Here is a 13683-nt window from a genome sequence, read left to right on the forward strand (position 1 = left end):
CAATTGTAGAACTTTCTTTTATTTTCGCGTGGCCAGCTTATTCGTCAAAAACGGATATCGGATGAAGAAGTAATGATCAAAACAGTGCATCAACGTCAATTTGTAACTTTTCAAGCACTTTTTCACCAAAATCCATTGCATCCTGTAAAATCACTCATACACACAATAAGTAACTAAAATACATTAATTTACATTCAAATGAGTTATAATTATACGTTAAATTGCACAATAACGCTAAATTAAATATGTATAATTTAAGCGTTATCAAATTCCCCCACACTTGAACGTTGCTTGCCCTCAAGCAAACTGTCATTTAAACATAGAACTTCCTTGACTTGAAATTTCAAATATTCAATTTTCAAAAAGATATAGAACTATTTCTAGTTTATTTATGAAAATCGAGATGTTCAATGATTCTCAAGCACGAATAACATGACTTAGCACTTGCTCAATGATAGTGTATGACTCTCACATCTCTAAAGTATATATCAATATAAATATCGAGGGTGTATATTTGAATCACCCATATATGGCCAAGTCATGTTGCATAAATAATCATAGGCTTGTAATAGAATCATTTCTCCACCGACATGGCGTAAGCACCTAGCATGATCATCCAAAGAGGCAATTCAATCGGTTGTAATGTTTCTGAAGGCTTAGGGTTTAATGGGTATGGAAAGGTATGTGGTGTATTTTGGAATGGTTTTAAAGAAAAAATATAGTCTAATCCAACACAACCCGTGTTATTAGTTGCTACAAACCTCTTAAAATGATTGCCCAAATAAAAAAAAACATACAATAGATCCATACAGATTAACCATTGTGGTGTACAATATTCGAACTGACATAAAACCTTTCAATCCCCTGTTGTTTAAAATGTGAGTTTCGTGCACAAGAAGTGATTTGTCCTAGGAGAATACCGATAGACAGTCCTAGTTGTTTTTTTTTTTTTGGTTTGTGGAAAATTTATTTATAAGGTGTAGTGTGGAGTAAATATAGTTGAGAAATCGGGTAACCACACAATAATAGAGTGAGTTATGAAAATGGTAAAGATGATGAGGGATGAAGATGTTGGTTTTGAGTGAGTTATGGGATATTGGTTGAAAAATGGATTGCCAACATTCTTACAAAGTTAGTGGCCTATGATGGAAACTTTCTGATTGATCACCTAACCACGTACATATGTGCATACAAGCATTTCTACATATGCATTATTTTTTTCTAACAATGAAAGGAACTTATAAATACACACAAAATTTTAATTCTTTTAATTTTTTAATTATTTTTTATTTTTTTTAACTTACTTTTACCCTGCAACAAATCGGTATTCGTCTTGACAAAACAATGACATAATCACTTCTATTCTTTAATGTTGATTTGATTAAACACTTTAGAGAAGAACAAACATTATGACAAGTGAATAATTTCTCAAAGAGTGAGAATTTTTAAAATGACATAACACTGGCAAAAATCCCAAATCTTTCAATCAAACCAAGGCAACTAACAACCCACCATGGATTTTGACTATCGGTATGACCAAGATAGGTGTATATATTTATAGTGGTTTAAACAAATAAACAAAGGCTAAGCTCAACATGGTTTCCAAGTGTTTAGCACTAAAGATGAGTGCTACAAGGGTTTTCACAGGGTGATTAACTAACCATTGTAGTTAGTTAATATAAACAATTTTCGAAATTCGGGCTAAATTTTTGAAATCAGGTTTTATCCTAATATTACCTCTTTATCCAATTATGCAATCACAAAAGTGATCTCACTATGGTCTCGAAATGTATCAACTAGAACAAGTTCTAACATTTATTGCAACACCGACACACTCATAGCAAAGACAATATCGAAGCATTAAAAGTGAATGCTGATGTAGGCTCAAAAACCTCACATATTTGGGGTACGGCTATAAATGTGCGAGTCATGCAATTCTATCTTTTTGATCGTGATACATCTCCCAATTAAAACATTTTAGTCAAGGATAAATTTGTCACTTTTTAATATTTGATTATTTAGGTGTCAAAAGTGACTAGTTTCCTATGAGGACAAACGTTAAAATTAATGTATATTTATCGAAATTTTTAAAATTTAACTAAAAATTTTGAAAAATTTAAACACACACTTATTTACAATATATTACAAAGTAACAATTAATTATCCCCTCACACTTAAGATATACATTGTCCTCAATGTATTAATCATGACGAAATGAGTGTAAAAAGGGAAAGAGAAACTTAGCGACATTAATTGTTACTGATCATGTTGCTTATGAAGTACGTTTGTGATCTGCTTCTGCTGCACACTTTCCTGCAATAGCTTAAACACACAATAGAAAAGATAAAATTTGGTCTTTTAACGTCAGATTCCGAGACAATGTTTTGTATTTTTTATAATCTTAAAATGTATAATTTAACATGTGTTCGTCCGGGTGAAGGTACATTGGTACTAGATACCTAATATTACCCACTCAAATCACAAATTACCATTTTAAAATTATAAAAATACAAAATTTAAACTTTCTCTTTTTTTTTTTCCTTTTAACCGTTGGCTTCAACGACTTTTTCCTTTTTTTTTTTTTTTTTTTTTTTTTTGGTTTTTTGATTTTTTTTTTCTTTTTTATATTAAAAACTACATATCTACAAAAGTGATGAAATTTACTTACAACCAACGTTTTCTCGCCTCTAGAATAAGTCGGTTGAGTTCCTCGCACATTCTTCCAAAAACGTAGCCTCGTCTGTTCAACGGTTGATTTTCATAACAATCAACAAGACCGTCTCTACATAGTCGTTGGAACTCATAATTAGAATACGTTTGGTTGTTCGAACATGCCCCTTCATGGGCAAATTTCCCGCATTTGTAACATCGTCCAAGTTTTGTGCTTTTCTTTTAGCAGTTGATCTCGAAATACCAACGCCAAAACGCCTTCTATTACTTTCTTGCCGACATTCCCTTCTTACTTCATCACATTTATTTTTAATTATTAAAACTAATTCGCTTGGCAAACGATTTTTATTGTATTTACAAATCAACGCGTACATTACCAGGAAATGATTATACTCAAACTTTTCTCGCATTTTGAAAAATAATAAAGTGAAAAACGAAGAATGGGGGGAGATGACTAGTTCTTTAAGGTCTGCTAGTAGAAAAGACCAAGTCTCCTAAACATCTCATCTATTTATTCCTCCTGTTTGACCCAAGCCAATATTCCTTCAAGTCAATTGGCTTTCGAAATACGTACCATTTTGTTACCAATTCTTCCAAGAGACATCTGAATGTGGAACTACCCATTCTTCTACCCTGCAATCGTATTTGGCCTCTCCCAGGCAATAGAGGTAGCGGGTATTGTGAAATATTCGCTGTACAACAAGTTGATTGCCATCCTATTTCTTGCCATCTATAACATTTCCTGGGTATTCCCGTGCTTGAACAGACCGGTGTTGCATGAACCACTCATTTTATTCTCTCTCCTCAAATCTCAACCACTCATTTTTATCTCTCCTCGATAAATCATTTTATTCTTCTAATTTATTCAAAATCGTTTATCACAAAACCATTTATCGATAAATTATAAAAATTGTATGGGTGTTCTTAAAATTTAACGCTCTTTCATTAGAGATGTCATTCGATATACTTTCGACAAAATTTTAAATCCAAAGGTGGAGCCTGTACGGTTAAAGCATTTGGCTATCACACTCTGTGACTTATCACCTCCTATGACTTATCACCACACCATCTCAACGCCGCAATGCGCGGACACTTTCCCTCGTATCTTATAAAGTATTTTGTTCTTTTTTCAAATCTCAATTAAGTAATTGAACTACCTAAATTACCCATCTTCTTTATTCACTAATATAAACATCTCTACCTAATATAACTATAAGGAAAATGATTAATCAACTTACCTCATATGCCTAAAAAGCAACCTAAAACTATAAGAATTTGACATGTGGATTCTACTAATTCTCTTTCCTAATCTTGCCCCCTGATTTTTCCACATGTCATCATCTTACTATTAGACATATCTTTAGGCACATCAATTAGGTTGATTTATCATTATCCTACCTATAATACCCTTAAATCTCAACAATTTATTTTTCCCTCTCTCCTCAAATCTTAACCACTTATTTTTTCTCTCTCCTTTATAAATTATTTTATTCCTTTAATTCATTCAAAATCTTTTATCTCAAAAACCGTATATCGATAAATTATAAAAATTGTATGGGTGTTCTTAAAATTTCATACTCTTTCATTAGAAATGTTATTCGATATACTTTCGACGAATTTTTAAATTCGAAAGTGGAGCCCGTACGTCTAAGGCATTTGGCTATCATATTCTATGGCTTAACCTATCACCCCACCATCTCACCGCCATTACATCACCACCCTGTCATCATCTGCCGCAACACACAGATACCTTTCTTTTGTATTTGAGAAAGGAAAAAAATATTAAGGGCACACTTGGTAACAAGATTGCGTGGCATGTTAGTTTTTGGAATCTCTTTAATTAACCGGGTCAAACATCTTATCTTAACCCAAACCCGAACCGCCTTCCCAAAATTCCATACAAAACTAGGGCTATACAATACATTGATACAGAAGATATAAATAAATACATATATATATGATACACGTACATCTAGGGTTTCATTATAATCCATCCAAGGCTTACGTTTTCTCATATATATATTCACAAATCACAATTAAAGCTTAAACCTTTTAATCTTTTATAAACCAATTATACAAATTTCAGATGCCTCCTAAAAACGCTAGAAAGTCCGCCGGTCCGGGAAGAAGAGGCGGAAGAACAAGAGCAGCGGCGAAGGCGGCGGCGCCGCCGCAGTCTGATCCGGTTCCGGAAGAACCGGCGCCAATTGAAGATGTTATTCTTGAAGAAAAAGTTGAAGAGAAATTAGTCGTTGATAATGGAACTGATAACAAATTAAAGAGTAAGTTTTCATATTACATTCTTTATATATATGTATATTTATATATATATACATATATCAATATGAATATGAATTGTATTGATTTGATTTATGGTTTTGAATGTTGTGTGGTAAAGGTTCAAACTTTATGAATCTTTATCTGATGGGTGATGTATTTTGGTGAATTAAAATAAAAATAATGATAAAAATTTGTAATTTGAATGGGTTTTATGGGGTAAAGTTTGAAACTTTACATAGTATTTGTTTGATGGATGCTTTATTGAGTGTGAATTAAATAAATATGTAAATTAAGTTGGTTAATTTCTGAAACAGGTGTAAATTAGTTGAGATTATTGGTATGGAATATTTTATATGAAAAAAGTAGAAAGCTTTATATGAAAGTGTGATGTGCAGATATGATTATTGTTATTATTGAGGGAGTGGAAGTAGATGGTAGGGAGATAACTAATTGAAAATCCCCTATGCGTAAACGGAGTGTTTTTAGAAGTACATAAAGAAGTTGTTTTTGGTTTTGATATTATGTGCTTTAAAAGAATACGGAATGTTGTTTGCCGTCTGTGATTATTATTGAGATTAGGTTGCTGAAAAGTCATATTGATAATTGCAGCAGCTTTGAGAACTTGCTGACTATAGCAAATTGTGTTGGTTTTGCTATCATGTGCTTAAAAAGAATTAGCTTTTATAGTCCTTCAACTGCATGACATGAAGTTTTATTTTAAATTAAATGGATGTTGCCGTCAAGCTGCTTTTGATAATATCAAGTTGTTTGAAAGGTAAACCTTCGAAATCGTAGTTTATCGGGGAACTTCTTGACAAGAAGACAGTATAGATAAGATTGTTCATTGGGTATGAATAAAGATAATGTGATACTATAATCCTGCTGGTATCACAATCTCCAAGGAGGTTCCTCTTTGAGGTTAGAAGAACATTCACAATCTCCAAGGAGGTTCCTCTTTGAGGAGTGCACTTCATATTAGGGTCATTTTTTATTCTTGAACAGTTTTGTTTAGGCTGGTAGTACTATAACATCACAGAATGAACCTATATTCTAATGTCCTTATTAAGCCAAAAAACATATGATGAGAAGAAAGCAATGGATTACTATACTGAAGTGGAACCAAATTTCAGAATAGTATATCCTATTTTACGGTAGTAGTTGCAGCTAACGTAGTGTATACGGATGGAGTTGATTGCATATTACATTGTTGCAGCTAACATCATATTTCTGTAAGTTGGTTAACAAGGCATCTACTTGTTCGTGATCTAGTTCCATAAAGTTGGGATTTGTGGATAGCCTAGAATCCATTTAGCCGCATGTAAGTATTCTCATTACACTTTATGCCTGACAGGAGAAGATAGTGATGTGAAAGATTCCGTTGAGGAATATGAAACAGGAGAACGGTTGGACTTGGATGACAATGATCCAGAAGAATCTGAACCCGAGGAGTATGTTGGTGATGAGTATGATGAGAGGGAAGAAGTAGAGGATGTTCAAGAAGAGGTTCTTGATGTGGAGGAAGAAGTTGAGGATGGGGAAGCTGATGAGGAAGAAGATGGTGATATACACGAGGGGGAGATGGAAGATGCTACCGAGGAGTTGGAGCCTGAGGAGGATGAACATGAACTTGAGCATGAGCATGCTGCTGATGAGCCTGTCGAAATGGCGGATGCAGAAGAACAGGAACATCATGATGTTTTCAAAGAGAGACGCAAAAGGAAGGAGTTTGAGATCTTTGTTGGTGGATTGGACAAAGATGCTACCGAAGAGGATCTTAGGAAAGTATTTAGTGCTGTTGGAGAGGTTTCTGAAGTGAGGCTTATGATGAATGCTCAGACAAAGAAGAACAAAGGATTTGCATTTCTTCGATTTGCAACCGTAGAGCAGGCAAAACGAGCTTGTGTAGAGCTAAAAAGCCCTGTGGTATATTCCTTGCCTAGTCAGATTTATAGGAAAAAGCTGATTTTTATAACATGTTAAGTTAAACCATTTTACCACCAAATTCCAGGTTCATGGGAAACAGTGTGGTGTTTCACCAAGTCAAGACAGTGATACACTATTTTTGGGTAATGTATGCAAGACATGGACAAAGGAAGCTGTAAGTAAATTAGATTTAGGCAGTTTGAAATTGCCTAAAGCTTAAGCCTCGTCTTTTTGTGTAATTTTAGTTAACGTTGATTGATAGATGTCTCACTTATATTAACTGTGCTTCCAGCTAAAAGAAAAGCTGAAAAACTATGGAATTGATACCGTGGAGGATTTGACATTGGTTGAAGACAATAAGACTGATGGAACTAACCGAGGCTTTGCATTTTTGGAGTTCTCTTCCCGTTCAGATGCTATGGATGCTTTTAAACGTTTGCAAAAGAGAGACGTTACGTTTGGTATTGATAGACCAGCTAAGGTTTCATTTGCAGATTCATTCATTGATCCTGGTGATGAGATCATGGCCCAGGTAAAATGCCGGGACTTATTTGTTACATCTGATCTAGAATTTCATGTGGACATGAAGTGAGAGCTTTTAATTAATAGCTATGCTCTTTGTTTGTCATTCAGGACAGAAATGTATCTAGTGCCTTATATTTTGATTCTTTGAGCCCTTCAATAAACCGAAACCTGATGCACTCTAATCTGGTCTAGTAATAGGAAGCCATTACCACATCTTTGTTCATGAATTTTTTAAATGTTTTACATGTCGGATACCTTTTGGCTTTTGCTATATTACGAAACATGTTTTTTATAGTTAACATGATACGCTTAGCTTGTATAGCGTTGCTGCTGTTTCATATTTCCCCTTTTAAGCAATTATATGTTTATATTACATTTGTTTTTCCCACCTTGATTTTTAAACTTTCAAATATACACCTGAATTTGATAGTGTATATAACATGATGAGTGTATGTACTTCAAAAAATGTTTTATCCAAGTTTTGTTAATGTTACTCCAGAATTCATATTGAGAAACAAGGCCTTTTGGCTATATAATTAGTTAATTACTTTTTTAATGTTAAATCTGTCAACATATCACCAGGTAACGACTGTTTTTGTTGATGGCCTGCCTTCCTCTTGGGATGAGGCTCGAGTGAGGGAGCTTCTTAAGAAATATGGAAATGTGGAGAAGATCGAGCTTGCTCGTAACATGCCTTCTGCCAGAAGAAAAGATTATGGATTTATTACCTTTGGGACACATGATGCAGCTGTAACATGTGCGAAAAGCATTAATAATGAGGAGCTTGGAGATGGAGATAACAAGGTTAGTTTCTAAGTATATATGTTTATAAATAAATATTTGTTTATAAATAAATTTACTACTAGTTCTTCTCTGACCCATTATTGCTGTATATCAGGCTAAAGTTCGGGCCAGATTGTCACGACCACTTCAAAGGGGTAAAGGAAAGCATGCCTCACGTATTGATTTCAGACCTGGTCGTCCTTCCCCTGGAGGTTTTAGGGGTCCATGGGCACGTCCGGTACCACGTCTTATACCACGTCCCGTGCCACGTCCTGTACCACGTCTTTTACCTCCTCGCAGTGTAAGAAGAGTTGCAGGACGTCCACCACCTGTTGTTGATCGTAGTCTTAGGAGGCCTGTTGCATCAAGAGACAGACGCCCCATTGTGGCACGGCCTCCAAGGGGTAGACCTGTGGCTCCTTTACCCAGGTCCTACGATAGAAGGCCACCTGGTATGCATTAACAAACATACGCATATTCCAGAATCAGTTTTCGGGGTATTTCTTAAATTAAAATTTAATATTCTGCACGCAGTTCCGTCACACACAAAAAACAGTTTGAAGAGGGATTACAGCCGCCGCGAGGAGCTTCCACCAAGGAGCAGAGCAGTTCCCGATTATGGCCCACCTAGGTCTACCTCAGAAAGAAGCTCTTCTTACAGAGACAATTACCCAACTCGTGGACCTACATATGCCGATCTCCCTAGAGAGTCCTCTCACTCTTCATCAAGGAGAGCCTACAGTGACAGTGCTGGCTATTCAGCACGGTTTGAGAGGCCGCCACCAAGTTACCATGAAGGCAGGCCCCGTGATTACAATCCTGTTCCTGGCTCAAAACGCCCATATGCTGCTCTGGTTAGTGTGAATTTTGCAGGTATATTCTCACATTTTATGATTGCATGATCACTTGCATTTTTTTGGATTATTTGAAGGATGACGTTCCGCCCCGATATGCTGATACTGAAGCGCGCCATTCACGTGTTCGTGTGGATTATGAAATTGGAGGCGGATCTTCACAATATGGGGATGTTTATAGTGATAGGTATGCTATATATAGTTCTATTTTCTCTAATATTTTTCTACTAGATTTTTGTTTCATGTTTTGTATGAATCATTGGCAGACTTGGAAGATCAAACGTAGGATATGGTAGTGGTAGTAGTAGGAGCTCAATGTCTGCTCAGGATTCTCATGGTCTTTATAGCAGCAGCAGCCGTCAGGGCATGTCTCTTGGAGGTATGTATAATATATGCATATGGATACACTTGGAATACGCACCAAGTTTTTGTTGTTGAGTTTCTAGGGTGCTTATGCATTTGGTCATGTTTATTTGATTGTCCAGGCTCTTACAGTGGTAGTGATGCTGGTGGTATGTACTCATCAAGATATGGTGGCGATTACGTTTCTCGTGGAAGTGATGTATGTTTCTATATTTAGACTGTCTTGATAGGGACCTTAGTTCATTCATTTAGTCCTTATATTAATTCCTATTCATGTGGATTGATTATATTACCACGAGGATAAATGGAGAGATTTGGTACTTCGATCCATTTATTTTTGAGTGGGATTCTTGGTAGTCTAATATTTTATGTGGGGCTACATAGTCAAAAGTGATGCATACCGCTTGTATCATATTGTCTTGTGTAAATGGGCATAGAAGTGTTTCCTGGTCATATGCTGGTCTAGTGTGTTATGATTCTAAAAGATTTCGTTATTGTTGTAATATGGCTGTTTTTGTAATTACAACTAAAGCAGAAGGTTTACACATTTTTAGACAAATAAGTTTTTGCTGGGTAACCTGACCTGGCCCGGGTCTTTTTTGTGTGTATTAATGGCTTTTTTCCAGCCTGTTACTCGACCTGTCTATCTTGCCACCTGTAGATAGAGATGAAATCCACATTATTGGACCCTTAACGTGAAGAAATTTGGCTAACGAAGTCGAGTCATTTCTCGTCTAGATATAAGAATGAACAAAGATTGGATGTTGTATGTGCAGATTGGTGGAAGTTCATACTCATCATCGCTCTATTCTAGTCGTAGCTTGGGTGGCAGTGGCTACATGGGTAGTGGAGGCTCTGGATCTTACTATTGAGGTGCACTCTATTTTCTCAGTTATACGTGAATTACTTTTGGGGCCCAAGGATAATCTGGTGTATGGTGCACTGGCAAGAATGAAGCATGCTGGTTACTAGTGAATTTTATCTGTGGCACAGAGAGTTTGATGAAGAGGCTGCTGTAGTTTGAAATCTTTGAAGGTCAATCCGTTATTATGTCTACACCTCGCGGATTGATTCTTTCAAAAACCCTCTTGTTTGCATGAAGAGGAATTAAAGTGGTCTTGATTTCCATTAGATGGAGTACATGTTAGTTAGATGTTAAGTGTATCAGCTCTTATTTTATGCACCAAGAGAAACCAGACTTTGGTAGTTATGAATGCAAGTTCCGATTTTAATATGTCTACACTAGCGATTTGTTTGCAAAACTCTTATAATGGATGAAAATAAAAAATCTAATGGTGTTTCATATATGGTTGAGACATGGTTATTTGGATAGCATGGAAGTTTGGATCTGTGCTGCAGGTTTAATGGAAAAAAGCCTGTTGGTCAACCAAGGTGATATATGTAATGAAACTTTACTCCAGGAAGGGGATGTCTACCATATTGCTTATATAGTTAAGAGTTTGAACACACTTGCTTCACTTCATTTCATCTTTAAAATTACGGAGACATGGATTAAGTGGGTAAATTAAAGGATTCATGCAAGAATCAATAATTGTTATTGGTGAGTGTTGGCAGAATTGAAGTTTAGGTTCAAAATACTTTTTATATCTGGAAGAGATGTAAGACCATGGCACCATTGAATTGCAATTGTATGTCTCATTGTTTCATAGTTCATAGAAGTCTAAGTACAGTATATTTTGTCTTCTCAATGATATTGTTGAAGGCCCCTGTAAATTCTCACGGAGAGTCACCCATATAGATGTGGCATATAGTTGGAGAAGGTCGAGATAGACAAAAGGACATTGCCTGCATTTAGTAGGGCATTGTCTCTTGACTTGTTACTTTGATGAAGGAAGTTCAATAATTAGATACTACATAATTTTCTTGTAAAGTGTAAGGTCTGATAAGGACATGGTTACTTTCCAGGAAGTTTCATAGACTGTAAATAGGATGAGGTCTTTTTTTATACTGTTAAGAAGCGGTTTGTCCCAAGCCATTTAGTTTGGGTGGAAAGGGATGAATATATCTTAGTTATCACGTTCTCCAGGGCAAGGTCTGAACATATCCATTTTTTCTGCTGTTTCGGCTTTAGAAAATGGCAATGATTCACTCATTGGAGTTTTTTTCCAGGCAAATCTTAAAAACATCTGTAGCTTAGAATCTTCTTGTCTGTAAAGTCGTTGACGTTTCTATTTACCAGTTCAACTGTTTATATGTAATCTGAGCACATAGCTTTTCTGTATTTTATTTTAACTGTTCTAGAGTTCTAACATATTTTACTGCAAAGTTATGTTCACTTCAGATGTATCTGTTTATGTTTTCGAAATATCCGGATCCTGCAAAATGTCGTCTTTGTTTTCCTGCTTATCTTGTGATGGTTTATCTGACCCGAGTTTATAGTTGACTGCAACATTGTTGCAAATGTATAGTAGATGCCCAGTGTTCTGTTTTCCTCTACACTTGTATGCTTTCTATGATTCTAACATGTCTAACTGTATTTAGAACAGATTTAATTTGACCCCTTAATTAGTTTGTGGAACCACTTAGAAGCTGTAATGCGGTATAAGAGTTGGACGTGATTGTTTCATATACAGAAGTACAACCGACGGGAAAATCTAGAACTAAGATGTATAGGATTGTCCTGTTTATATATTGCATTGAACCGTTTACATCGTCAATGTTCAGCTACTTTGCTAGATTGTACCTTATAAGGTGTTTTGCATGCATTTTTCTATGTTATGTGGTGATTGTATCCAGATTTTCCAATGTGTAGGTACTGGAACTCTATACCCTCACCCTAACTTTGGGCAGATCTGTTCTACTTCAAGAAGCGGTCATGTTACATTCAAAATAAGAACTTTAACATTCTAAAGGAATATAATTATTTCTTTTTAATGATGTAGGTTTAGTGCAATTAGTAAAACAGAACTAAGAGAGAATGAAAACTTGTAATCTGAGTCAATCCATGTTATTCAAGTTTTCAGACGCTTTCATTGTTGATACCTCTTTTTTTTTTTAGTTTTATTTCTCTCTCAAAATTTATAACATGGCTATATTACAGGCCCATTAAAATGGGTTTAGAAAGAAACATAATATGTCTATACGAGATCAAGGAATTTACTATAATGTATTTACTACTAAAAGAATATAGTAATTTTCATATAAATAAATAGTAATGTATTTTTTTATATACTCGTGTGTTTAACGATCCAAGGCAAGCCTGTATTTAGCTAAGCCAGAAGCCGGCCACCATTACCAATTGTTGCATGTAGTAATTGAATTTATAGCAGATTTCAAAAAGTTAAGAACCCATTCATCATCGTATATCGTGGTTTTTAGTCGATCTAAAAGCATGTGACCATAGAAAAATATATGAATATACATATCTTTTACGAAATACATGTTTGGAACAAAGCATGGTTCATTGCTGACTAAAAAAGTTACATGGGAGTTCAGATTATATTGCATTTTCTATTGCAAAGTTTTTCTTTACGATGTTAGTGTCATCGACAACGTAATTGTGATTTACTTGAGAAAAAGGGTTTTCAACTTAAACTTCATTACGAGTCACGGAATGTACGTTTTTTTAAATCAAGTATTCAAGTAGACTTATTAATTTAAGAAATGGCTGTATTTATTAGTTGGTACATTCTCTGTAGATGACATACTTATTCTTGAAAAATGGTGTATAAGTATAATCATTTAGGGTGGACGGAATGGGATAGGCATCACACCGGTATCGGTTGGGTGGTGACCGGCATGGCTACGACTCTCCCCGGCCTCCTCTCGCAAAAAATTGACCGTTACACGGTTTAAAAAAAAAAAGATGATGCGGGGCCCACATTGAATTTGAACATTAGTACCTCTTTTTCTCTCTTTCTTCCCTTTTTTCCATTTCTACCTTCTGTAACTTTTTTTTTTCTCCACATCAAATCAAAACAAACCAACAAATCATGGACCTAAGGCAAATTAAGATGGCGATACAAGCCCATATGCTCAACGACGACAAACACCGTTCTGAAGTGAACACCATCCTTCATGTTTTTGTGCTACCCTAAAACAAAGTAAAATTGAAATACGTACAACAAAAGTGATCACACGACTCAATGAAAACCAAACATTTATATCCCTAACCCACGAACCTATAATTTTTTTTTATCTCTTTTATGTTACGAGTAACATTTTTGGTGTTTTTGAAATTTTTTTTATTTTTTAAAATGATAATTACAGCTTAAGGGTTGTCATTAAGAGCTTATTACATGCATAAAAAATAATACTTTATATA

The 13683-nt window shown here is 35.2% G+C and overlaps 1 protein-coding gene across 3 annotated transcripts; it reads left to right on the top strand.

Annotated features, from left to right (window-relative positions):
* Positions 1-4599: 4599 nt before the first annotated feature.
* LOC122581112 (nucleolin) lies at positions 4600-12382 on the top strand. Of its 3 annotated transcripts, none has more exons than XM_043753264.1 (12): positions 4600-4952; positions 6302-6873; positions 6959-7048; positions 7166-7405; positions 7981-8202; positions 8297-8633; positions 8716-9035; positions 9113-9222; positions 9302-9414; positions 9521-9597; positions 10175-10271; positions 12172-12382. In XM_043753264.1, exons 1-11 carry the CDS (start codon positions 4757-4759, stop codon positions 10268-10270), a joined length of 2373 nt encoding a protein of 790 aa, XP_043609199.1. In that variant the 5' UTR covers positions 4600-4756; the 3' UTR covers position 10271; positions 12172-12382. The 3 variants fall into 3 exon arrangements, with proteins under 3 accessions (XP_043609199.1, XP_043609198.1, XP_043609196.1); XM_043753263.1 differs by lacking the exon at positions 12172-12382 and adding an exon at positions 10392-10632; XM_043753261.1 differs by lacking the exon at positions 12172-12382 and having other exon boundaries at positions 4601-4952; positions 10175-10632.
* The last annotated feature ends 1301 nt before the right edge of the window (positions 12383-13683 follow it).

The sequence above is a fragment of the Erigeron canadensis genome, chromosome 9 (genome assembly GCF_010389155.1).
Source record: "Erigeron canadensis isolate Cc75 chromosome 9, C_canadensis_v1, whole genome shotgun sequence".
Lineage (NCBI taxonomy): Eukaryota > Viridiplantae > Streptophyta > Magnoliopsida > Asterales > Asteraceae > Erigeron > Erigeron canadensis.

What these genes read in the sequence shown, in the direction of transcription:
- LOC122581112 (XM_043753264.1), top strand. Translation starts at nt 4,757, where the DNA reads ATGCCTCCTAAAAACGCTAGAAAGTCCGCCGGTCCGGGAAGAAGAGGC. An exon ending in TTGGAGATGGAGATAACAAG is followed by an intron (nt 8,203 to 8,296) that starts GTTAGTTTCTAA and finishes GCTGTATATCAG; the next exon opens with GCTAAAGTTCGGGCCAGATT. An exon ending in GGGGATGTTTATAGTGATAG is followed by an intron (nt 9,223 to 9,301) that starts GTATGCTATATA and finishes AATCATTGGCAG; the next exon opens with ACTTGGAAGATCAAACGTAG.